We start from the raw sequence: 26,117 nt of genomic DNA on the forward strand, positions 1-26,117 counted from the left end.
CAGATGGCGAGAGTTCAAGCACTGGTCACTAGGCATCTCTTAGGTCAAGAATGTGTGGGAAGTATCTATCAAAGGCCTTCCCTGCACTTTGCAAACTTTGGTGACCAGGCCAGCATTCAATGACACCTTTGTCTCAGCTAGACGCTTTGATGCCACCTTCAGGAAGAGGGGGGGCTTTGGTCGTGTCAGGTCCCAGGAGTCCAATGTCTGTGGGTTGCTTTCAGCCGCAGTGGGGTTCACAGCTGTAGGAGGGAGAGTTGGAGCAGGTCTGGACAAAGTGAACCAGAACCCAGGGGATGGAAGGAGCATGTCTACCCACAGAAGGCATCTAGGTACACATACCTGCGGACTTGAGGAAACAAGATTTTCCTTTAAGATGATCACTGTTGGCTGGAGGAACCCTCTGCCCACCTTTCTCTGGTGAAGAATTCCCAGAAGCCCAAGAATTCTGTTCTATCCCTGGCAAATCCCAGTGGGCCCCGCTGTGATTGGATTTGGTACAGTGCAGCTCCTTCACTTCCTTTCCCTTGTTAGATGCCCTCATTTATGGGACTCTGTGTCAGAGATGAAAGAGACATGGGTACACTCCATTACATCAGGGAGCTGTGTCTTATCATGACACCTCAGGCCTGGCAACCTTTTCTAGCAGGGCAGAAACTCCCATGCAGCAAGATTCAAATAGCATGACTCATTAGATCTCCTAGGAATAAAATCACGTCGATCCTAAGGTCCATAGTGTCCATAGATGTCTATTATAGAGTTGAGCGCTGACACTCTCCCCTCACCCCCCCGCCTCTGCCAAAGGAGAATCTGTTGGCTGGGACAACATGTGAAATGAGATATTTTTTACACCAAAACATTGCTGTCCAATATGTCAAGATCTATCATCTGCTCTAATAGTAAAGTAAGACTCTGTAATTAGTACAGTCTCAGGGATGACATAACCACATGATTATAACCATTGTGTATGTGCCCAAAGTCAGAACCCTCAGGCCGGGTGTGATGGGGTAGAGGGTATGGATCTTTAATTTCAGTCCTTAAGAACTCCCTTGATTTGGCAGGCATTGAATATTTATTAAAGGCCATGTTCAAGGGTGCACCGAGAACCACATGTGATACGTGGCAATAAGATTTCATATTATTGGCTTGTTTGTTTTGTTTGGTATTTTAAGACAGGGTCTCTCTACATAACCCTGGTGTTCTGAAACTCACTATGTAGACCAAGCTGATTCAAACTCACAGAGATCTGCCTGTTTCTGCCTCTGGAGTGCTGGGATTAAAGGCAGGGGCTTTATCATTTTCTTTCTTTCTTTACTGTTCTAAGAGTCACCCCTCTTATTACTGTCTCTAATACAAAAGGGTCTAAGGAAGTGTCCGTGGGCACGAGGGCAATTCGAGAGGAGGAAAGTTTGTTTGGATATGCTACATACCCTTAGTAATTATAGTGACTAAGCGAGACATGGTGGTGTACCATGCTCATAATCCTGGTACTCAGGAGGCCAAAGCATGAGAATTGCTGCAAGTTTAGAACCAAGGACCCATATCAAAGTGATAATTTTACAATAACTGTGATGGTTAATCTTCATGGTCAATTTGACTGGATTTAGAATCACCATGGGAAACTTGCTTCTGGATGTGACTGGGGAGATGTTTCCAGAAGGGTTTGCTGCCACCATTTATTTCCCTGCTGTGATGGACTGTCCTCGGACTCTGACTGCGAACCACAATAAGCCTTCCTTCTTAAGTTGCTTTTGTGTGAGACGTTTTATCATATTGATGAGAAAAGTAATTTAATTTATGGGGGAGCTTACAAGAGGTTAAGATCATATAACATAAAACAACTGGCACTCTTAGTTTTGGGGAGGATATAAGTTGGTATTGTGGTTTGAATGTGTATTTCCCTCCTCAGATTCATAGACTGAAACCCAGTACCAAGGTCATGGTGTTAGGATGTGGACCGTTGGGATGAGGCTCGATCATGGTGGTGCCACACTTCTGAATGGAACTCACTCTTTCATAAAGAGGCTTGAAGGCCAGTGAGATGGCTCAGCAGGTAAAGGCCATTTGACACCAAACCCAGTGACCTGAGTTTGATCCCCAGGACTCATATGGTAGAGGGAGGGAGCCAACTTCTCTGATCTTCACACATGCACTGTGACACATGCACAGTGACAGACATGCACAAGTACACTGTAATTTAAAAAAAAAGTATGAAGCCCTTCTTTCCTTCTGCTCTGTAAGGTAGCAAGGAGAAAGTATGTTATCTTGGATGTGGAGAGCAAGCTGAATTTGCTGGTGCCTAGATCTTGGTTTCCCAACCTCCAATAAGGTCAGAAATTAATTTCTGTTGTTTATACACTGTCTAGTCCAAGGTCCTTGTTGATAACAGTGCAAGCAGACTAAGACAATTGATGTGACCCTGTTGGAGATCTGGGGTTACCCTACGGGTCAGCAGTTCAATCTTTTGGCATGCTCATGACAGAAGTAAGGACTCATGTTCAAGAAATGTAAATGACTCTAACCATCACAGTAGCTATAACATCCCCGAACTGGATACGACCCCAAATGGTTATCCACAGTAAAATGGTGTTATGGTTTGGATATAAGGAGCCCCCACAAATAGCTTATGGATTGAATGCTTGGTCTGCAACTGGTGGGGACCTGGCTAGAAGAGGAAGTCACTAGGGAAACTGCATCAGATTGTGTTGCAGATGGTTGTGAGCCACCATGTGGTTGCTGGGAATTGAACTCAGGACCTCTGGCAGAGCAATCAGTGCTCTTAACCATTGAGCCATCTCTCCAGCCCTGGGAAAGAGTTTATTTAGCTTACACTTCCACATCATAGTCCATCACTGAGCAAAGAACTCAAGCAGAAGCCTGACGGGGCGCTGCTTATCACCTCAGGCTCCCTCATCTCTGAGTCAAGTGGCTTGTGTCAAGTTGAATGTGGCTCAACACATTCTGGGAATCAATAGAACCCAGGATCGTGGACTGACAAATCTGAAACAAAGTTGAAGTAATTTCTCTCTGTAAGTTGTTTGGTCAAGTATTTTGTCACCATTTATGAGGAAATTCCCACATTAATATATAGCAATGAATATGGAAGAATTTGCTGTACACAGTGGTGTTCATATAGCACATGTGTGAATCTCCAGGTGTGGTATTGAGCAGGAGTTGGTATACACAGAAGAGTAGGATCTATCAGTTACCAAGTACAGAAACAGGCGAAGCTGGCCTATGGAGGTAGGAGTCAGAATGATGAACCGAGGGAGGACAGAGCTGGGGAAAGCATTCTGGATACCGGTCAGCTTCCTCATCGGTGTGCTGATTTTACAGGTGTGTTCAACTCACAAAGTGAAGTCATTTGGGAGTCTCAACTGAGAAAATGCCCCACCAGATTAGCCTTTGGAGAAGCCTTTGGTGCACCTATCTCCCTTCTTTCCCTCCTTCCTTTCCTTTTTTTTTTCTTTCCTTCTCTTTAGTTTTTCAAGACAGGATTTCTCTGTGTAGCCTTAGCTACCTGGAACTCACTCTGTAGATCAGGCTGGCCTTGAACTCATAGAGATCCATCTGCTTCTGCCTCTAGAGTTTTGGGACTAAGTGCCGCCAGTGTCCTGCTACACTCTTATTTAGTGACTGACGTAGGAGGGTCCATCCTGCTGTAAAATGGCTGAGTAAGGTGTGGGAGCAAGGCAGGAAGCAGCACTCTTCCATGGCCTCCATATCAATTTGTGCCTCCAGGTTCCTTCCCCCTTGAGTTGCCTTGACTTCTCTGGATGATGGACTAGGAGCTGTAAGGTGAAATGCACACCCCACCCCGTGTTGCTCTTGTTCTTGTTTATTTGTTTGTTTGTTTTTTTATAGTAATAGAATACTTAACTAAGACAGTCCCTGCATTTGGCAGGGACCCGAAAGCGGTTGGGCAATGTTAGGGGGAGGGAGATTAGGTCCTGTGATGGAGGCTGTTGATTTGGGGAATATGGAAATGGCATGTCCTGGCTGGTTGGGGTATATATTTGGCTTTTGGTTGGTCCTGATCATAAGAGATGGAGTGTTGGTTAGAGGTGTCAGCTAGAGAGCTGACTTCTCTAGCTCTGGGTTGATGTAGCATGTTGAGTCTAAGCTTCCTTGGCTCCCCAGAATGCTCGCTGCCAGGGGTTTGCCTCAGAGTTCTATTGCCAGTTAGGACAGTCACTTTCCATATGCGTGTTTACCTTCTCAGACAGAGACTCATGAGCACTGAGAAGGGCTGATGGCTGATGTGCCCCGTTTCCTCAAATTCTTTACCCCTCCCTGAGGGGTGCCTGCCTGCGCTGATGAGTCTACGGCCAGTGGGTTCTCCTTCCAGCTTCATCCCAACGTGTCAGCAACAGAGAGGCAAATATCAGTTACTCCACACCCACTGCCTTCCAAACTGACTGAAAATTCTGTGACTGAGGGAACCGCGTACCTGAGCCAGCTGCCTGGCTGTTAATAAACTGCATGCTACATCAGTTGGTTATGTCCTTTACCTCGGCTTACAGTTCTTCCCGTTATCAAAAGCTAATCCCAGGGTCCACAGCCTAACCACCCTGATTAGAGGAGGCTGCCGGATACTCTGCCATCAAACTCGCAGCTTTGGAAAGTTGCTCAGACTATCCTAGCAGCATCTTTGGAACTTTGCTAGACAATCCTATAAAAGTGATTCGCTGGGATTCGATTTCCCCTTTAAATTGCTGATTAGATGCCGATTTCCCCGAGTTCTTTTACAGAAGCTTCCAGGTGCTTGTTCCTTATGCAGGCGTCCGGTACAAACAAACAGCTCTGGTTACTTCCCTTCTACAGAACTCTGGTCATGGTCCAGCCCGTTGTACAGCTGCATTTACCTTTATGCTAACTTGATATTTAACCTTGTATTCTGTTATTCTTGATGTAAATTTTTTCCTCATTAACTTTGTCACTTAAAGTCCCCCACTAGGTTGTACAGTTAGTACCTCCTGACTGCTGGTCTGATCTAGCCATCTGTTATGTTTTATTGTGGCCCCTTGGATCAGCCCTCCTCTGAGACACTTTGCTACCCCACTTGTTGACCTTTTGTCAGCTTGGAACAGTTAAACAGAGATGGAGTCAGGATAGGGGGAAGGCAAGCCCCTTAAAGTAGCTTGGGTGACTTCTGAAAGTGGAACTAATGGGCCATCCCCTTCACTACTCTTTTTGCAGTGTTTTGAGACTCAGAACTAAAACAGCCAGGTTGGAGCCTTCTGTGCGTCTGTTAACCTGTCTCACAAGAAACTGAAGGTCAGTTTAACATCCTTCAGGCTGTTCTTGATTCTTTGGCTGTTGCCATATTCCACAACTAGATGTGACTGTTGCTGAAGATGGAGTCTGTGTTCTCCTCTAACAATGCTGCTTTCACACCCATAAGTAAATCCTAACTCGTTTGAGATGCGGTGTGCAGAACCAGACCAACCCACGACTTTCTCAGAGGCCCTGATAATAGGACAAAGGGAACTTTAGTTCTGTGTCCCTGTCCAGGAACAGAATTGGCAGGGCTGGTCTGGTGCTGAGGCCTGCGCTTTGGAGGACTTGAGATGGTGGGGACCCGACTCCTCTCCCTGAGCTGCTGTTATCTATCCCAGGGCAGCTGTGTCTGAAGTGTCCCGTATTCTCTTTACCAATAGTCTGACTTAGCTGTCTGCCGACCTTGGCCATTCCCACCCCCACCACATACAGTATATCAGATGCTATCATTCTTTGATTCTTTTTTCTTTTCTTTTCCTTCTTTTGTTTTTTGAAACGGGATTTCTCTATATGGCCCTGGCTGTCCTGAACTATGTAGACAAGGATGGCCTTGAACTCAGAGAGCTGCCTGCCTCCACCTCCTAAGTGCCGGGATCAAAAGGTGTGCATCGCCACACTCGGTTGGTTTATTTCTTAGTAAACTTGCTTGGTATAAGAAAAGGTTTATATAGTAGGTATGGTGGTACATGTCTTGTACTGGGGACACATGAGTGAGTTCAAAGCTAGCTTGGTCTACAGAGGGAGTTCCAGGATAGCCAGGGCTACACAGAGAAACCCTCTTTTGAATCCCCTCATCCCCTTTTATCTTTCTCACCTTCTGGCACCTCCCCATCAGGACCCTCTCACTGAAGAATGATTGCCTAGTCCAGTTCACATGGGAACCAGACAAAAATTCAACCACTAGCCTCTTCCTATATGCAGGGACTCTGGCCAGATCAGGGGTAGGGCATGGCTCAGGCAGACCTTTCTGGTCTCTCCCATGAATGCCCTCTGCCTTGCTAGATTACATTCCTTTTTTTTTTTTTTTTGGTTCTTTTTTTTCCCAGAGCTGTGGACCGAACCCAGGGCCTTGCGCTTCCTAGGTAAGCGCTCTACCACTGAGCTAAATCCCCAGCCCCGCTAGATTACATTCCTAAAGCTGGCCACCAAGGTCTATTTCCTTTTTTGGACACTTCCTCCTCCTGAGGCTATTAACATCCAGCCATCAAAGAATGGAAATCCAGCAATCAAAAGCGCCCTTTGACTCACTTAATTAATATGACCAAATTAAAATCAAGCACTTCATCCTAACATGGGGTTCCCCTCATACCTTACATACTACCATTTTCCTATGGGCCACATCTGTCTCCTCTCTATCAAGGGCAGACCTTTGTCCTCTGTCCCCATCAAGGGGATGGGATGTTCCCATCCCTTTCTCCATCTTCTATCTCCTGTCTTTGTCTTTTATCCTCTGCCTTCTGTCCCTCTGGGTTAAATGAATCTCCTTTGTGCTGAGAACTTGGTCTTGGGGACTTGAGACAATACTTTTCCTTTTATTATGTATGGGCTTTCGGTACCCCTCCCTTCCGGCTCCTCCCCTGGATCACTTCCTTATTATCCCCATGTTAATGTTTTTACCCTGTCTTTTAAACATCTTACTTATGGAACTTCTCCCTACACCCAAACAAACTGTTCCCTTTGCTCCAGTTGTTCCCAATACATCTGCAGTGCTGCCGAGGGGAGGGGAGGGCCCTGGCACAAGGGACCGTTGTCCCTTTTGTCCCAGGCCAGATATAATTCTTACATTAGTCCTGTGTTTTCTCCTGTTTCCTTCCTTCACTGCTCTGCGGCTCCCTGAGGCTTCTGCTAGCTCATTCTGGTGCAGCACTCCTGGTAATGGGACTAGTGACCGTCACCCCAAATCAACTCTAGACTCATTTCCTTTCATGGTCTCGCTGTCTCTCTGGCTTCTACTCCTCCCCCTTTTTTCCAGCTTCCCAGACAGGCTCTCAGTCTCACTCTAACCACGTCATGTGCTTACAGTGCTATAATAATTTTCAAAACCCCAGAGGACCTCCTCTCCAACAACCTTAAGCTAACTCTGTCTAACAACAGCTCTCCTCAGCAGGAAACAGTTAAAGAATCTACACTCCCGCCCCTTTAGGGTTTGGAATGGTAAAGTGTTTCTCCTTTAAAACAGTATTCTTGTGAGATTACAGATAATCTTGCTCGATCTTGCTCAATTTGGCTGGGTTATCGGCTGAGACAGTCTGTTTTGCCCTGGGCAGGCAACTCTGGGAGGCTGAGTGCTGGTTCATTTCCCTGGCCCTATAAAGCCATCTTTTCCCTCTGACAGACTGTTCTGCCTCCCTCAGGAGTCTGCCCCCTGGCTGTGCATTTCAATAAGCACATACAGGACTGCCTGAGGAAGTCCTGTTTCTGTCTTCTGTCTTGTCTCTTTAAGCTGCCTCTGAAATTTTCTCTCTCTCCAGCCTCTCAATTCCTTTCTCTTTTTTTCAACAGGTTGGCTTGGAACTCATTTTGTTCCCAGGCTAACCTTGAAGCCCCTGCAGCAATGTTCCTGCACTGCCCTACACAGTATTGGATTATAGGCAAGAGCCACAAAACTGGCAAAACGAGGTTGTTTGTTTTTAATTATAATAAATAACATCCCCTTCCCCCAAACAAACAAACCAGGCTGCAGCAAAACAGAACATCCAGGCAGACTGCTGATGTAACTTAGTGCTCTATGGCAGTCTCCTCTGAGCTAAATTATTTCCTCCAGGGAGGAGAGGAAATTTCAATACAAACTCATTGGTTCACCCAGTTGGACTTTGTCCTGTCATGATTTACCTCTCTGGGGTGAGTAGACATGTATATGTTTCCCCAGAAGTTGCACACAATGCCACAATTCTTATCCAGCCCTGTGTTTGATCTCCAGTGTGAAAAGTTTTTTTCTCTCATTCAAAAGTAGTTAGTAGTGGGGCAGGGGTGGCACATGGTTTTAATTCCAGGACTCAGAAAGCAGAGTCAGGCAGATATCTGAGTTCGAGGTCAGCCTGGTTTACCAGTGAGTTCCAGGACAGCCAAGGCTATATAGCAAAACCCTGTCTCATCTTTAAAAAAATAAATAAATAAATAAAAGTGAGGCAGAGAAGCATACAGATTTGATCTCAACAGGCTGAATCTCCTTTATTTTAACAGTACGGGGCCCCAGTTAACTCCTACTTCCTGGGATGAAAATTGAATGCATGAGAGGGGCTGGCGCGCGCGCACGCGCGCACACACACACACACACACACACACACACACACACACACACACACACACCACACACACCACACACACCCTGGACGTTATAGCTGTTTCTGTGAGGTGACTGGGAGCAAGTGGGTTGTTTACCTCTGTAGGTGCAGCACAACAGTTAGTCTGGTGCTAAGCAATTCTTTATGGCTCAGAGCTACTGTTTAGCCCAACTTAATTACTCGTGACTCGAGATTTTCACCCAAAAGCCCGGTAAGGGCCCTCATCTCCTGAACCTCCCTCTTTGCTTTTGTGCCCATTAACCAATTGAGTCTGGTTATGAGGTTGAACTCCCAACAACGAGGAAGCATTTAATTGGACTTACAGTTTCAAAGGGCTGCAGTCCCTGAGGATGGAGAGAAGGCATGGCAGCTTGTACAGCTGAGAGTGTACACCGTAAACACTGCACATAGGAAGCAGTGCACACTGGGAAGGGCAGGCGTCTTTTGAAACCTCACAGCCCATCCTCAGTGGCACACCTCCTCTAACAGGACCATACCTCTTAGTCCTCCCCAAACATCAACTAGAGACTGAGTATTCTGACATATGAGCCTGTTGGGTCCTTTCTTATTCAAACCACACATTCTCCTACTCAAACACCACCAGTTGCCTCATCTTTCTCTTTCATGGTCTACTGTTAGGATGATGCATTTAGAATTGCGAGTCCATGGCCACTCATGTGCAGCACTTCATTTTTGCCATTACTGCCTCTAAAATATGTTTGCCTATACTTGTTAAGGCCACCAAGACCAACATAAACATATACAACTTTAAAAATCCCACATTCAGGAGTTGGGGATTTAGCTCAGTGGTAGAGCGCTTGCCTTGCAAGCGCAAGGCCCTGGGTTCAGTCCCCAGCTCCGAAAAAAAAGAAAAGAAAAAAAAAACCCACATTCTTTACAGATTTGAACACATTAGCATGTCAGTCTCTTTAAAACAGCCAATTTCTTCCAAAATCTAAAGTCTTTTAAAGTTCAAAGTCTCTCAGTCATGGGCTCCAGTAAACTAAAAAAAGTTAAAAAACAAAAACAAAAACAAAATATGGGGGCTAGGGATTTAGCTCAGTGGTAGAGCGCTTACCTAGGAAGCGCAAGGCCCTGGGTTCGGTCCCCAGCTCCGAAAAAAAGAACCAAAAAAAAAAAAAAAAAAAAAAAAAAAAACCAAAAACAAAATATGTTCTTACTTCAAGAGGGAAAAAATTAGGGTACAGTCACAAATCAAACCAAAATCAAACTCTAGCCATTCAATGTCTGGGATTCACTCACCATCTACTGGGTTCCTCCAAAGAAAGGGCTTGGATCATTTCTTCAACTCAGGTCTTTGTAGTACACACAGCTTGTCTTCTAGGCTCTGCTGGTTCCACTCCACTGCTGCTGCTGTTCTTGGTGGTCATCCTGTGGTACTGCCATCTCCCAAATACTGGAGTCTTCTGCAGCAACTGGGCTGCACTTTCTTCAATAGCCTCTCATGGATTCTCTTCATGGTGCCAAGCCTCAACTTCTCTGTATGACCCATTCCATTTTGGGGCTTTAGCTGCTACTGAGGCTGCACCTTCATTAATGGCCTCTTCTGGCCTCTCACAGTGCCCAGCCTCAGCTGTTTCCCATGATTCCTTCATGCCTTGAAAACAAGTACCACCCGGGTAACTCTTACACATTACCAAGTCCAGCTGCCAGCACCAGGTACAGTCTTGGCCACCTATGGAACAGGCTTCTCTGTGGTCTCAGAAAACACTTCCCAAAAGATTTCACCTCAGTGACACTAGTCTCTTCTTAATCACTGCCAATTCCTTAGCTCTAGCTAACTAGCATAAACTACCCCAGCAATGCAAAGGTATCAGTTGTTAATCATGGCTGGCTCTTTAGCCCCAGCTGATGAGAGTGATAGATACTTAATCCAAAATAGCAAACAGCTCTGATAGTCCTTAAATTTCCCTCTGAAACTTCACAAGTTGGGCCTCCATCCTCTGCATTGCTTTTCACATTCTTCTAAGCTCATAAAGAACATCCCATTGAGCCACTCAGTGGCTAGCCCAAAGTTCCAAAGTCCTTCCAGTCTTCCCAAAGTATGGCTGCCCCCACTACACTGGTACCTACTTGTCTTGGTTAGGATTTCTATCGCTGCAATTAAACACCATGACCAAAACACAAATTGGAGAGGAAAGGGTTTATTCAGCTTATAATTCCACACTGCTGTTCATCACCAAAGTCAGGACAAGAACTTAAACAGGGAGGAACGTAGAAGCAAAAGCTTATGCAGAAGCCATAGAGGGATGTTGCTTACTGACTTGCTCTCCAATGGCTTGCTCAACCTGTTTTCTTTTTTTTTTTTTTTTTTTTCGGAGCTGGGGACCGAACCCAGGGCCTTGTGCTTGCTAGGCAAGTGCTCTACCGCTGAGCTAAATCCCCAACCCCTCAGCCTGTTTTCTTAATAGAACCCAGAACTACCAGCCCAGGGATGGTACCACCCACCATGGGCTAGGCCCTCCCCTATAGATCACTAACTGAGAAAATGCTTTACAGCTGGATCTCATGGTGGCATTTCTCAACTGAGGCTCCTTCCTCTCTGCTGAGTCTAGCTTGTGTCAAGTTGCCACAGAACCAGCCAGTACAAGACATTGCCCTCAGCATGGTTGCTTTGGAGAATGCTGCTTTGGGTCTAACGAACAGTAACGAAGACAATATCATCTTTTACTCTCCAGTGATGCTCTCATTTAAATGCAAGAAAACTCTGTGGAAACGCAGAGTTTTTACTCTCTTAGAAGAGAGACAGCAAGCACAAGGCCCTGGGTTCGGTCCCTAGCTCCGAAAAAAAAAAAAAAAAGAAGAGAGACAAGAAGCGACTCATTGGAAGCCAAGGGCACACGATGGACTCCAAGTTGTCTCTAAGAGTTCTTTCTTTTCTGTTTTGTGAAAAACAAATCCATAGTGAATATGGCTGCCTGTTTAGTAACAGGGCATTGTCATAGATCATGGAGTTTGACCTCCCAGCCTATATCATAACAGACACTGTTACCTCTGCCTGTTTTCTCACACATCAGCAGCTCTGTGTGGAGAACATCAGTTGCTGTATTGTGGGGACACTTAGGGAACCCTAAACAAGCCCGCATTTTGATCTGAGGCTTCCTGCTAACTTGGCACTACCCTGTGTGTCCCATGATATCCAGCCATGATCCTCCAGTCTGCTATGACTTCATTTACAGCACTTCTTTTTTCTTCAAATTTTTATGTGTATGACTGTTTTTCGTGCTTGTCTGCCTGTGTACCATGGGTGTGCCTTGTGCCTGCATATCAGAAGAGTGTTCTATCCTCTGGAATTAGAGTTATGGTTAGTTTTAAGATCAACAAGTGCTCATAACCAGTAAGCAACCTCTCTAGCCCAACTGTACCCTTTAAAAGACCCTAAGGTACCAGGTGGTGCCCAAGTCTTTAATCCCAGCAGGCACTAAACAGAGCAGAGTGGGTCTCTGTGAGTTAGAGGCCAGCCTGGTCTAAGTTCTAGGATAGCCAGGACTACACAGGGAAACCCTGTCTAAAAATAAATAAATAAAAATAAAATACTAAGGCTAAACTTGACAGCTAAGTCACTCTTAATTTTCTTACTCAGAGCAACTGAGAATCACTAATCATTTGTTTAAACTTTCTTTTAACATAGCAATAAACAACTAATGTGGTATTTCAGCACAGAGACGACTTTAGCTTAGCAAGTTGTTCCTTTTAGAATTTGGTGAGTTCCTCTGAAGTGCTTATGAAGTCCTCTGTGCTGTTTGCTCTGACTTGTCCACAAGAAAACTGAGGGAGACCAAAAGTGATAAAACCCACAATAATGGGCTGGAGAGGTGGCTCAGTGGTTAGGAGCACTGACTGGTCTTCCAGAGGTCCTGAGTTCAAATCCCAGCAACCACATGGTGGCTCACAACCATCTGTAATGAGATCTGATACCCTCTTCTGGTGTGTCTGAAGACAGCTACAGTGTACTTACATATAAATAAGTAAATAAATAAATAAATATTTAAAAAAAAAAACAAAAAAACCCACAATAATGCTCTCTCTGAAAACCTTACCTTAACCCCAGAGAAGGGAAACTTCTCACTTGCTATTTTCATTTCATGTTTTTTTTAATCTTACCTTTTGAAGGTAAATTGCTGTGCTTAATCATAAGTTTGTTACTACAGTGTTAATATTAAATTTCTTTTTTTTTTCTTCTTCTTTTTTTTTTTTTTCTTTTTTTTTTTTTTCCAGAGCTGGGGACCGAACCCAGGGCCTTGCGCTCGCTAGGCAAGTGCTCTACCGCTGAGCCAAATCCCCAACCCCTAATATTAAATTTCTTTTTAAAACATTAACACACAGACTATTGCTCAAATCACAAATGAATACTTTGATGAAGTATTACATAGAGAACACATGTTACCCTTCAGATCAAGAAATCCTCGGGCTGGAGAAATGGCTCAGTGGTTAAGAGCACTGACTGCTCTTCCAGAGGTCCTGAGTTCAATTCCCAGCAACCACATGGTGGCTCACAACCATCTGTAATAAGATTTGATGCGCGCTTCTGGTGTGTCTGAAGACAGCTACAGTGTATTCATATATAATAAATAAATCCATTAAAAAAAAAAAAAGGAATCCTACCAGTTAGTTGCTGGGGCTCTGAGACAGCCCAATGGGCAAAGCACTTGTAAGCCTGACAACCTGAGTTTAATTCCTGGGACATGAAAGACAGAGAGAAGTAATTCTACAAAAACATCTTCTGATCTCCATGTGGGCACAGGCCCAGGCCCCAGGACAAAGTTCCCCATCTCCTAGATCTCCTTCCCTTCCTTCCTGTCTTTCCCACCAAATAATGTCATCTTCACTTCTTTTTTTTTTTTTTTTTTCTTTTTTCCAGAGCTGGGGACCGAACCCAGGGCAGGGCCTTGTGCTTGCTAGGTGAGCGCTCTACCACTGAGCTAAATCCCCACCCCTCATCTTCACTTCTTATATTTTACATTAATATTGAAAAAATTAGGTTTTGAAACTGGGCTTTATGTAGCTCAGGCTGACCTCAGACTACATACATAAGGGAGACAGCCTGACTTGGTCTCCTGATCCTCCTGCCTCCACCTCCCAAGTGCTAGGATTCCAGGTATGCACTACTAAGCCCGGTCCTACAGTTCAATTTAGTAATTGCAATGCTAAGGATTGAATTCAGGGCCTTGGGAATGTTAGGCAAGTGCCATGGAGCTAGTCTCCAGCCTCTGAACGTAATACAGAATCTTATATTATCTCTTTTGCCTTTTTTGAAACAGGTTTTTACTATGTGGCCCAGGCTGGCGTCAAACTCACAGAGATCTGCCAGTCTCTGTCTGCATAGTTCTGGGGTTGACTGGAGGTATGTGCCAACAATTTGCTTCTGATTTAAGATTATAAATGTCCCGCTTGTGATTAAATTTGATGATACATAGAGTGTCAGCAAGTTCACGATATAAACAATGTGAAGGGTGAGAATTATATTTAAGAGACAAATCCAGGCATGGTTGGAAAAGCTGAGGTGGGTTTTCAGAAATCTATTAAAAACTCACTCATCTGTTCTGTCCCTTTTCTTCTTAGGATAGGGTCTTCCTATGTAGCCCAAGGTAGCCTTGAGCTTGAGAGCCTCCTTAGTACTGCAAGTGTAGGCACGGACCACCACGGTTGGCTCCAGTCTCTGCCTTCTTTTGACTATGCAGGCAGAGAATGGTATAACTTCCCTCCTACTCTCTCAGCCACGATGGGGCCTGAATCTAGGGCTTCCCCTTTTTGAAGCACTCTCTAGTGAAGCTATATTTCCCTCTCCACATTCTCTGCCATTTTTTAAATCTATGTGTTTTTAGATCAATTGCCTCATCATCTAAATCTAAGCCTTGATCTCCATACTTCACAAGTAAAGCTGGCTGGGTTGGCTAAGGTTTTGTAACCTTATTCATGTCTGACTCCTCGGATTCCTTGGCTTCAATTTTGGCTGAGGGAGAAGGAGCAGGAGCTACAAAAGTAAGCGGAATAGCTAAGGAGGCTTTGATCTTATCAGCAAAAGGGGAGGTGTGTTCAGTTGCCAGGCATGGGGGTAAAAGTCAGCTACGCAGTCTGCAGATAACACCAGGAGCAAGAACAGTTTCCCCGGGGTAGCAAGCACTTCAGGCTTGTAGGTCCAATGTACACCAGCTGGATGACCAGCCCAGAGGAGGGGGGTGCGCTGAGTTCAGCAGTAGGGCTTTGATGGCTCTCACTTTTTCTCATCTATATCTTGTTTTTATTGTTTGCACAGAATTCAGAATCCCAGTGATGTCTGAAGATTTTAGCTTAAAGTCTAAAAGGAGCTCTTCTCAGGCCCCAGCCCAGGGCTTTGGGTTGGCATAGTGGCTGCACATGGGACAGAGACAGCAGGAGAGGCTGGAGCTCTTCTCGGGCCCCAGCCCAGGGCTTTGGGTTGGCATAGTGGCTGCACATGGGACAGAGACAGCAGGAGAGGTTGGCAGCATTCATTCTTACTTCAGCATGTGGCTGCCTGGCACTGCAGGGAGACCAGGAGAGTGGAATGCCCTGAATTACAGTGGTTGGGAGCCATGTGGGAGCTAGGAATTGAATCCTGGTCTTCCGAAGAGCAGTCAGTACTCTGAAGTATTGATCGGGTTTTCCAGCTTTGCCACGGGCATTCTCGATTTTTTGTTAGATCCAGAGGAGGGGGCTGGGGATGGGAATATGTATATGTGTGCCTTCCTGCAGAAGCTGGAATTTCAAGTTAGGAAATAGGTTTCCAGAGTTAATCCTACATTGTGGGGTACTAGTTTGGAGTGAGTATGGGAGTGTTAGTCAGCAGACGCAAAAGCTCAGCCCGGAACTGTCATTCAAGGGACATTATCTCCTTCAAAGAAGGTACTTGGGAAATTGTGAGAAAGACCTCTCGCACTTAAGCCTCAGTCACTTAAAATTGAGGGACTGAGGGGGATGTTTCAGGAGTACAGCTGGGTGGGATATCCAGAGTCAGGGTAACCAGAAGATGTTGAAAAAGGGCAAACAATTTAAAAGCGAAAACAACACAAAACCTGTCTTCTGTAAAAAGCCAACCCAGGGGTCTGGAGCTATGTTTCAGTGATTAAGAGTATTTGCTGTTCTTGCAGAGGACTGGGATCCATATGGGGACTCCTTGGGTTTCTTCTGCCCTCAGTGAGCATCAGGAATGCACCTGGGTCACAGACATACATACATGAAAAATGCTCAAACACATTAAAAAAAAAAAAAACCAAAAAACAACAACAAAAAAACGCACCCAACACCAGGCCTTCACACTGCCTCCGTCAGACAGAGGTAGGGGTAGGAAAAGGATTTAGAATCCACCTCCTCCCGTCAGTTGCCATGGAGACCAACCTCAGTCTTTTCATTCCTTCTGGCACCCGGGAATGAAGGGTCTTAGCACAAAGGAAGAGACGGTGCCTGTACTGTGCGGATAGTTGTGCGCCCCTACGGCAGCTATAGAACCAGACCTATGGACAAAGGCTAAGTGAGGCTAGTCGCAGCTCAAGAGTCCTTCCTTCTGCTAACACTGACTTCTAGTGGCTTCGGGAGCTCTATTGGGCCAGAGGAAGGAGCAGCAAGGAGATACTAGACTCTAGACTCCCTAGAGTTCTAGGGAGAAGGGAAGCAGCCTGACCACCGCTCTCGTGGATGAGCAAGAGAGGGTGCCCCTCAGCCAAATCTTTAGGTACTTCTACCATCTCATCTTGCAAGCGCCGACCCCGCCTACTCCTCTCACCGGTCCTGAGTGCCTGTCATTGGATGGCGGCGCGGTCTCTTCGGCTCGAGTCTGGGAGCCTATTGGACAAAAGCTCTGGCGCCCGCCCCTAGCCATCTCGGATTGGCTGGTTGCACGTTGGCGCAACGGAAAAGGCGGCAGCCGGCGTGCGCCTGCGCTCTAGCGGGCTGCGCGGAGGCGGCGAGGCGGCGCTGGGGGCCTGGCTCGGGCGGCAGCGGCGGCTGTTGCGGATGGGAGCGGGCCGGTTTGGCGCGCCTATGGAGCGCCAGGGCAGGGCTGCCGCCACCTCAGCCGCGGCCGGCGAGTCTGCGGACTCCGAAGTGCGGAGGCGGGAGCCGCTCAGGCGCCGGGCGAGTAGCGCGGCTCCGTCAGAGTCAGGGCCGGCAGAGAGCTTGAGACGGGAGCGGCCCGGCTCCCTCGGCGGCTCTGTCTCGGCCGCCCGCCCGCGCGGCGAGGGCCTCCGGAAGAGGCGGCCGCGTAAGTGCCCCGGCACGGTCGTCGTTGTTCGCGCGCTAGCGGTGCCCGCGCCTGGGTTCCCCGCCACTTCCTCCCTGCCCCCTGGAGCGTTCTGAGACTCGCTCTTTTTTTCTTGAGAATGTTCCTCCTCTCCCAAGGCCCTTTGAATCCCCCATCGCGCTCCCAAATTAAGCCTTTTATATGGCGATTTGGAGCTTACCAGTAAATGCCCCCACTCAAGCGCAGCAGGCCCAGAATTCGACTCTGGGCTCGGTACACCTCTAAGCTTTGCTCGCTTTTCTTCCCTAGAGAATTCAGGTCATCGCGGGCCCAGAGATTTTTCCGTTTCCCTTCCGTTAGTTTACGGGAATTCCGGTTTCAGCCGAAGCATTCTGTGCAGTAAGGCCTTTTCTTTCTTTCTTTTCTTTTCTTTTCTTTTTTTCGGAGCTGGGGACCGAACCCAGGGCCTTGCGCTTGCCAGGCAAGCGCTCTACCACTGAGCTAAATCCCCAACCCCAGGCCTTTTCTTTGGAGGGGAGTCGACCTGTTCCTCAGTTACTCTCAAGCCTAGGGAGTTACTCTTTTTGGAAAATCGGTTTCTCATTTTATTACCAATTTGTGTTTCTTGCCTTGTGTATTTCTCCCCTTTAAGGCCTTTAGGGTTGTTGTCTAGCAGCCATTACTACTATTGAAAGTGTCAATTGTCCTGATACCATAATAGGAACTTTACAACGTAACTGTTGTTTTACATGTGGTTAAGACTTGGTTATTAGATTGCTGTATGAGGAAGGTGAATGTTGAATGCAGGCGATGAGAGTTAAGGAAAGTGCCTGATGTGTGAGGTCCGTTGGATGGTCTGTGCTCAGCCCTACCCCCAGTGCTTTTAGCGGTGATTTGAGTAATTGGATGTAGCTCTATTTTACCACGGAAAGTTTGGGGGTATATGTATATATAACGTTTTATATCATTATATGTGTATATATTCTTTTCTCAACTTGCAAGAGATTTGATAATACCAGCCACTTGGGAGGTGGAGGCAGAAGGATCTGAAGTTTAAGACCCTGTCCTAAAGGAAGAAGGAAAACAGATTTTCAAGGTTTCTTGTAGAGTTGTTTACTTGATTAAAAATTTTCTTACCACATTTACTTATTTATCATGTGAATATGTGTGTGTGTGTCTGTCTGTGTGTCTGTGTATAGATGTAGGTCAGGGGACAACTTTCCCCAGTCCTGGAGATGGAGCTCAGGTGGTCAAGCTTGAGGGCAGTGCAGTCTTACTGACGCTGATAGGCCTTTTTGTTTTTATTTAAGACCTGAATTGCTGTCTAGCCCAGATTAGCCTGATCAGGGCAGTCCTCCTTCAGCCACCTTAGTGCTGGGATTATACTGTGCCACTACCAAGTTCCTCTTACGCTATCACCTTTCTTTCAGTCGAGGGTTAGAACATAGGGCTATATACATGCGGTAAATGTTCTGTCTCTGAGCTGTCTATAACATCTCCAGTCCAAGCACCTGAGCTTTGTTTTTGTTTTGAGACAATCTCATAGTCCAGGATGGCCTTGAACTCATCCTTTTGTGTACCTCCCAAATGCTGAGGTCTTAGGCCTGTGCACCAAGCACCTGATTTTTTTTTTTTTTTTATTAACTGGAGTACTTCTTATTTACATTTCGAGTGTTATTCCCTTTCCCGGTTTCCGGGCAAACATCCCCCTAATCCCTCCCCCTCCCCTTCTTTATGGGTGTTCCCCTCCCCATCCTCCCCCCCCCCATTGCCGCCCTCCCCCCAACAATCTAGTTCACTGGGGGTTCAGTCTTAGCAGGACCCAGGGCTTCCCCTTCCACTGCAAGCACCTGATTTTTAAGCAACACAAAAACCTTAGTTCCTTTGTGGGTTTGTAGTGCCAGTTTTAGAAGTTTAATATGACAATTGGCCATATGTAGATGATTATGCCACCCAATTTTGCAGTGTTTTGGATTATTTGTGTGTGAGTCCAGCACAATTCAGTCTGATGAACTCCAGTGGTAGGTTTGTGGTGATAGTCTGTTTCACTGACCAGAAAAATGGTATCCAGTGACACGGAGCTACTCTGGTGGAATATAAATGCAGTTGAGGAGTTTTAGCCTTTGTGCTTTTCCTCCTATCTGCTGTTTTACTGAATTGTTCTTACTTTTTTTTCTCCATTGCTTTAAACCAAACAAACATGATTTTTGTGTGTGTGTGTGTGTGTGTGTGTGTGTGTTTTCAAGGCTGTCTTGGGAAAAGTTGTGACTACCAAGTACAGAATGTAAAAGTGAGGTACAGAGGAGATGGCTTGGTCAGTAAATTGCTTGCATCAGAACACAGGTAAAACTGAGAATACAATGGCTTGTGCCTGTGATGGCCATGAGAGCAGACAGATCCTAGAAATTCACTAGTTCCAGGCCAGTGAGGCACACTAGCTCAAAAAGTAGAGGGCACCCGAGGAGCTACACCCATGTACACAAATGAGCTTTAGTTTGCACTTGCACATTTTTATATGCATGGAGAATTAGAACACAGATTGCTGGGCCCAATTCGGTAGTTGGAATAAGAATTGGAGAGGTGAGGTGGTAGCCCATTTTAATCCCAGCAAGCCAAAGGCAGAGGCAGGCAGATTGCTGAGTTCATGGCCAGCCTGGTCTACAGAGTGAGGTCCAGGAGAGCCAGGGCTACACAGAGAAACCCTGTCTCAAAACCCCCAATCCCCCCCCCCCCGGGGGGGTGGTAGGAGGAGAAGTAGAAAGAGAAAAGGAGGAAGAAGAGGAGAAGGAATATGGATCTAGAGGTGTTGAAGACACTGCCTTGGCCAGGGCTACATAGAAAAACAGTTTCAAAAAACAAAAATCAAAACAAAAGCAAATATAAATAGAATATAAATGCAAATAAGTCATTCAAACCCAAGAGATTAAAAATTCTGAAAACATTTGGGAGTGTTGTATTACTGTGGTCTAAGAACTTTTTTGAAAGTACTAAGTAGACAAAGCTTGAGTTTGTGTATTTATTTTTTGAGATCGTGTTTTATGTTTCCCAAGGTGATCCTCAGATTTTATGGTTAAGGATGTTTTGAACTTCTGATCCTCTTCACCTCTTGAAGGCTGGGATTATAGGTTCTTTTTGTCACTATGTCTGCTTTGTCTGGTGCTGGGGGTTAAACCTAGGGCTTTCTGCATGTTAGGCAACCATTCTTATATTTTTGGTTGTGAGCCTAGCCTTTAACGGCTGAGCCATCTCTCCAGCCCTAGGCAACCATTCTATACACTGAACTACATCTCTTTCCCTCCCTTCCTCCCTCCCTTATTTAAACAAACCACAGACATTTAGTTACTTATTAGTATACTTATTTTGTTGTATATGTATTTGTGTGTATGTGAGGGGGAAGTTCAGAGGACAACTGTGGGAATCTTCTACTTGGTGAGTTGTGGGAATTGAACTTAGGTGGTCATGTTTGGAAGCAGGCCTTTGTACCCACTGACTTATCCTGCTAACCCTAACCTCTGATTTCTTTATTTTTTTCTAATATGGTGTCTGATATTGGCCATATTCTCTTTCTTTGCTTGTTCTGATTATATGACAGATTATGAAAGACTGTATTTCAGATAATGGAAGTGCTGAAGAAACAATTTTGTTGTTGTTATTGGGGAATTGGTCTCAAACATAGCTTAGGTTGGTCTTGGACTTGAGATTATCCCACTTCAGTTTTATCTTTTTTTTTTTTTTTTTTTTTTCGGAGCTGGGGACCGAACCCAGGGCCTTGCGCTTGCTAGGCAAGCGCTCTACCACTGAGCTAAATCCCCAACCCCCCACTTCAGTTTTATGAGTGCTAAGATTACAAACAAAGCTACCACTCCAGGATTCAAACAAGATACTGGTTTTTTGTTTTTTTTTGTTTTTTTGTTTTTTTTTTTAATACATCCATTTGATCTTCTGTAATACCCTGCTGTAATACCCCAGGATGCCCTGCTGGATGGAGAATGCAGTTTGTTGGCTGTTGAACCCTTCCTTCCAAGAGTGTACTTCTTGGAAGTAGTCATACTTCTGAGAGAACCCACTGATAACTAAATAATCTTTGTCTCTATTGGAAAGCCATCTAAGGTTAGAAACACTTGTTTTATTGTCTTTATACTACTTTTCTTTCTTAAAATATTTATTTATTTATTTATTTATTTATTTATTTTCTTTTTTCTTTTTTTCGGAGCTGGGGACCGAACCCAGGACCTTGCGCATGCTAGGCAAGCGCTCTACCACTGAGCTAAATCCCCAACCCTATTTATTTATTTATTTATTTGAGGCAGGGTCTCTATACATAGCTCTGGCTGAACTGGAAAACTTGTAGATCAGCTTACTTTGAAGTAACTGAGATCTGCCTCTTGATCAGAGGCATGTTGCCACCATGCTCAGCCTGTACTGCTTTACAAAGGCAGTTGAAACTAGTAGGAGCTAATTTGTTTTGTAAATTGTGGCCCTGGTTTATAGCAATGTTCTGCCACACATGTTAAATTGAGCAGTGTGGTTTCCAGACTGGTTTCATCCTAGACTTCTGTATTAGAAGAGAGATGAGGGGTATGGATAAGAAATGTAAAGTATTTTAAAATGATATTAATTTGGGCTGGAGAATTTGTTGAACAGTTAGGGAGTTTGTCGCTTTTGTTAGAGAGTCTGAGTTGATTCCCAGCACCTACATGGTGGCTCACAACTGTAACTCTAGTCTCAGAGGACCTGTCTTTCAACTTCTTGGGGCACCAAGTACTCATAAAAATTAGGTGCACATACATAAAAATTCAAGCAAAACAGTTGCATACTATAATAAAATCTAAAAAAAACTATACTAAATTTTGAAAAAAAAGCATTAATGTTGTATGTTTTTGGGCACACACGTGTTGTGGTGCAGTGTGGAAGTCGGAGGACACATTTTAGGAATTAGTTCTCTCCTTCCACTTTTTGAGTTTGCATGGTGTTGTATAGCACTGACTTCTGAACCAGAGCCATCACTCATTCCACTTGCAAAAGATTATCACAACTGGGCTTGTTGACTGCTAAAGTTCCCTCACAGAGAGAGGGTAGGGAGGGTCAGTTGAACTCAGGAATTGAACTCACTTAGCAACAAGTGTTGTTTTTTTTTTTGTTTTTTTTGTTTTTGTTTTTGTTTTTGTTTTTGGAGCTGGGGACGGAACTCAGGGCCTTGCGCTTGCTAGGCGAGTGCTCTACCACTGAGCTAAATCCCCAACCCCCGCAACAAGTGTTTTTACCTGCCATCTTGCTGGCCTAGAAGTTCTTTAAAGCTTTTCAGTCAGGTGGTTGTTATATATCACAGAATGGAAAAATACCAAATAAAGATAATGTTAAATTTTTGGGAATTGCCAAGGAGATGGTTTAGTGGGTAAAAGCACTTAACATGTATTGTGAGAAATTTTGCCGGTGGAGAAAGCAGCCTCCTCTTCTCCCAAGGTTCTAGTGACAAACTACAAAGTTCACAGAAGTTCACACTGAAGGACCAGTGAGTTGATTAGGGTTACTTAACAGCCTAAAGCAGCCACATTGCAAAGTCTGGGTTTAGCATGGATGATGGTTTCCTTAAGGCCCCTTGCCTAGAAGCAATCATCAGTTACAGCAACATTGCATACAGATGACTGGGAAGAGTGGCTGGGTACTCAGGTGAGGGTCCATTGACCCTCCCTACACTCTCTGTGAGAGAACTTTAGCAGTCAGCAAACCCAGTTGTGATAATCTTTTGCAAGTGGAATGAGTGATGACTCTGGTTCAGAGGACAGTGTTATACAATACCATGCAAACCTGACCACCTCAATTTGATCCCTAGAATGTGTCTCTGCTCCAAGCCTTTTTACACTGAGGTGGGAATGGCAGAGACATGAGAATCAGCCAGAAGCAGAAACAGAGTCCCTGTCTCACAGTGGAAGGAGAGAACCAATTCCTGGAAATTCTGTGATTGGGGAGGATGGTGTCACATGTGCTGTGGCACAAGAGAATAAATAACATTGAAAAAAGAAAACAATGAAGACTGGAGCTGTAGTATGCAGGAATCCCTGAGTTTGAACTCCAGCATTGTATAAATCAGATATAGTGTCACCTGCTTATAATCCCACCACCAAGGAGGATGAAGCAGGAGGATAAGAAGTTGGAGTCATTTTTGACTACACAGCGAACTCAAGACTAGTCTGGGCTATGAGAATATGAGATTCTGTCTTTTAAAAAAAGGGAAATATGGGGTTGGGGATTTGGCTCAGTGGTAGAGCGCTTGCCTAGCAAGCGCAAGGCCCTGGGTTCGGTCCCCAGCTCCGAAAAAAAAAAAGAAAAAGAAAAAGAAAAAAAAAGGGAAATATGGGGTGAAGGTGTAACTCAGTTGGCAGAGTTCTTGCCTGGCAAATAGTTGGCAGGTTTAGCATTGCTTTATATAGGTAAAAGGTGATGGCAGCAAGATGCTAATGATGGTGCTCTAGCTATGGAGATTGTTAAACACTGTGCTCTCCCCCACCCAGGTATTTTATCTGGGTCTCATCCAGTGAGGTAGGGGTGTGTGTGTGTGTGTGTGTGTGTGTGTGTGTGTGTGTGTGTGTACATTGCATGCAAATGAGAATTCCGGTGTGTGTGCACATCCAAGTGTACACACGGTCTCGAGCAGGGTATAAGGTATCTTCCTCTGCTGTGCTATTGCTTGAGTCTAACTAATGGAAAGCTTATATCAGCAAGAGATACCCTGGCAGCAAGGATGACTAGCTAATGAATTCTTGGAATCCACTGGTCTCCATTCTCTAATGTTGAGGTTACATGCATGCATGGCTGTGCTGTTTTGTTTTGTTGTTTTTTTTTATGGGTTCTAGGGACTCATGCTTGCAGAGCATAATAGTTATTACTCATTAATTCACTGAGCCATCTCCCTCTCCTTTCAGTTTCCAGATGGAAAAATAGGTTTAGTTAAACTTCTAAAACTTTTATTGAGATATAGTGACACAGTAGAGCAGGTTTTGCAATGTCTATACAGTGGAGGATACAGGTACGTAGGAAGCATGGGAGCACAGGAATCAGAGCCCCGTGGCACTGTGGAGGACAAGCTCTTCCTTTGACGAGGACTCCTTGTGTGGTGTAGCACATAAAGGAGTTCTTTGGAATCTAATGATTATAGACTCCTCGCCCATCACGGGACACCCTTCAATTTCATTAGTTTAGAAAAAGAAGCTTTTGTAGCTTGGCAGTACTAATTTCAAAAAGGATTCTTAGGAGAACATTGGTGTTGGCAGAGTGGAGCTGGTGTTTCATAAGTGGCCCTATTTGTTTGGAAACCCAAAGGGCCTGCCCCCCACTGCCCTTCAGTGATTTTTAGTGCTTCTGATCTTCATGACTTTTTCTACTTCATTTTGAACTAATTAAAAAATCTTTTCTGTGTGTATGATTTGTGTATGTGTGAGGCATGGGGATGGAGGTCAGGACAGTCTTGAGTGTGGGTCCTTGTCTTCCATTTTGGTTGAGATAGGATTCCTTTGTTTGCTAGCTGACCCATACATTTCTGGGGATTCATTCTCTTGTCTTGGTTTCCCATTTATCTTTAGGATGCTGGGGTTGCAGATGGGAGCTGAGGTGCTCAGCTCCTTATATTTGTGCTGGGCATTAAGGTTTACGTCTTCATGTTTATACAGGAGTCAGCTTCTGTCCTTTGAGCTTTTTTATGAGTTTTTTTCCCTGTAGCTAATCTTAGTGTACCTTTTAAACTTTTGTTATAAAGATACTTAATTTTAAGTACTTAAAATCTCTTCCATATGAACTTTTTCATCTTTGACTTTGCAAATTAATTAATTTGTAGAGAAAAGTTAGGTATCTCAGTTGTAAGGTGCTTGTGATGCACAGGTGAGGACCTCATTTGTATCCCCAGTGCCCACTTACAAGCACAATGCAGGCCCGTGCCTTTCAGTATACCCGAAGTTGTAGGTTTAATGAGAAACTCAGACAATACGGTAGAGAAGTGACTGAGGCATACGCTCCGTATTGGTTCCTTCACAACCACACCTAAAGCTGCTAGAATATCCCACCTCAACCCTGATGCTGAAAATTGAACTTAGAGCCATGCATGCTAGGCAAGCACACTACTGTAGTCCCAGTCCAGGAATCATTACTTTTTGTTTTTTTGTTTTGTTTGTTTGTTTTAAGTCAATAGAAATAAAAGTTTGTTAAAAAGAGTCTCAAGAATGGGAGTGGGTTAACAGCCATGCAAAATATCTTTTGCTCCATGTATGTATGTGTGTAGGTGTAGGTATGCTTGCCTCTGTATGTGTGGAAGCCAGAAGACACTGGATGTCTTGTTCCACACTTCCTGCTTTTTCTTTTGAAACAGGATTTCTTTCTAAACCTGGACCTAGGTTGGAGGCCAGCTATCCACAGCCATCCTCCTGTTTCCACCTTCCACAGTTGGTTGTGGGTGAACAACCAACTTTTTACCTGACTGCCAGGATACTAATTCAAGTTCTCCTCTTGTACAGCAGGTGCTGTATGGCCAGAGTCATTTTTCTAGCTCTTAAGTTTTTTTTTTCCTGACAGTTTTGCTTTGTAGCCCTCGCTTGCCTAGATATCATGTCAATACTCTGGCACTTCCTGAGTGCTGAGATTGCAAATACGTTTGTGTTACCATGCCTGGCTTGCTTTTACCTGTGTTAGGTCTAGCATTATTTTCTATCATTTGAAGTTGTACATGACATTATATACATATGTTTTATTTGCTAACATAGGCTCACACTATGTACCTCAGGCTTTCCTTGAACTTGCAGTCATCCTCCTGCCTCAGCCTCTGGAGCACTAAAATTACATGCCTGGGCCACCATACTCAATTTAAAATTTGTTTTTAGCTATATGTAAAAAATATTCCTGTTTGTAAGAAACTGTGTGGTGATTTGACTCATATATCTATTGTATGTTTAAATCATTAATGTAAGCATATCTACTCAAGTGTAATTTTTCTGTGGTGAAAGGTTGCAAAATCTTTTAGGGCTGGGGATGTATTTAAGTGTTGAGGTGTACATATTGCATACAGTATGTGAGTCCCTGGGTTGGCTCCACAGGGCTACCTCCACCCTCAAACAGTTGTTTCCTGTATCTAGTTATTTGAGAAATCTTATGTTCCTTTTTTCTTCTGGGGGGTGGAGGATGCATGCATCTGTCTGTCTGTCTGTCTGTCTATCTATCTATCGATCTATCTACTTCTACCTACCTACCTACCAACATGGAGGTCTCATTATGAAGTCCTAACTAGCCTGGAGCGCCATATGTAACCATGCTGGTCTAGAATTTGCAGTGATCTGCCTTTGCCTCCTAAG

General features: G+C 44.8%; 1 protein-coding gene and 1 long non-coding RNA gene across 13 annotated transcripts in view; one reads left to right on the forward strand and one right to left on the reverse strand.

Moving 5' to 3' along the window:
- Positions 1-9,416: 9,416 nt before the first annotated feature.
- On the reverse strand, positions 9,417-16,462 carry LOC134486155 (uncharacterized). Its single transcript, XR_010064901.1, has 2 exons — positions 16,327-16,462; positions 9,417-16,057 (listed from the first exon to the last, which is right to left on the reverse strand). It is a non-coding gene; the product is annotated as an uncharacterized LOC134486155 (long non-coding RNA).
- Pank2 (pantothenate kinase 2) overlaps positions 16,461-26,117 on the forward strand; it is a 37,749-nt gene continuing 28,092 nt past the window's right edge. For 2 of the 12 annotated variants that reach the window (XM_039104583.2, XM_063283333.1), the window contains exons 1-2: positions 16,465-16,803; positions 17,092-17,181. In XM_039104583.2, the coding sequence (XP_038960511.1) occupies positions 16,557-16,803; positions 17,092-17,181 (337 nt within the window). In that variant the 5' untranslated portion in view covers positions 16,465-16,556. Of the gene's footprint in view, positions 16,804-17,091; positions 17,182-26,117 lie in introns of all 12 variants that reach the window. The other 10 variants (XM_039104584.2, XM_039104587.2, XM_063283337.1 and 7 more) reach the window with 8 other exon arrangements.

The sequence above is a fragment of the Rattus norvegicus genome, chromosome 3, assembly GCF_036323735.1.
Source record: "Rattus norvegicus strain BN/NHsdMcwi chromosome 3, GRCr8, whole genome shotgun sequence".
NCBI classification, from domain to species: domain Eukaryota; kingdom Metazoa; phylum Chordata; class Mammalia; order Rodentia; family Muridae; genus Rattus; species Rattus norvegicus.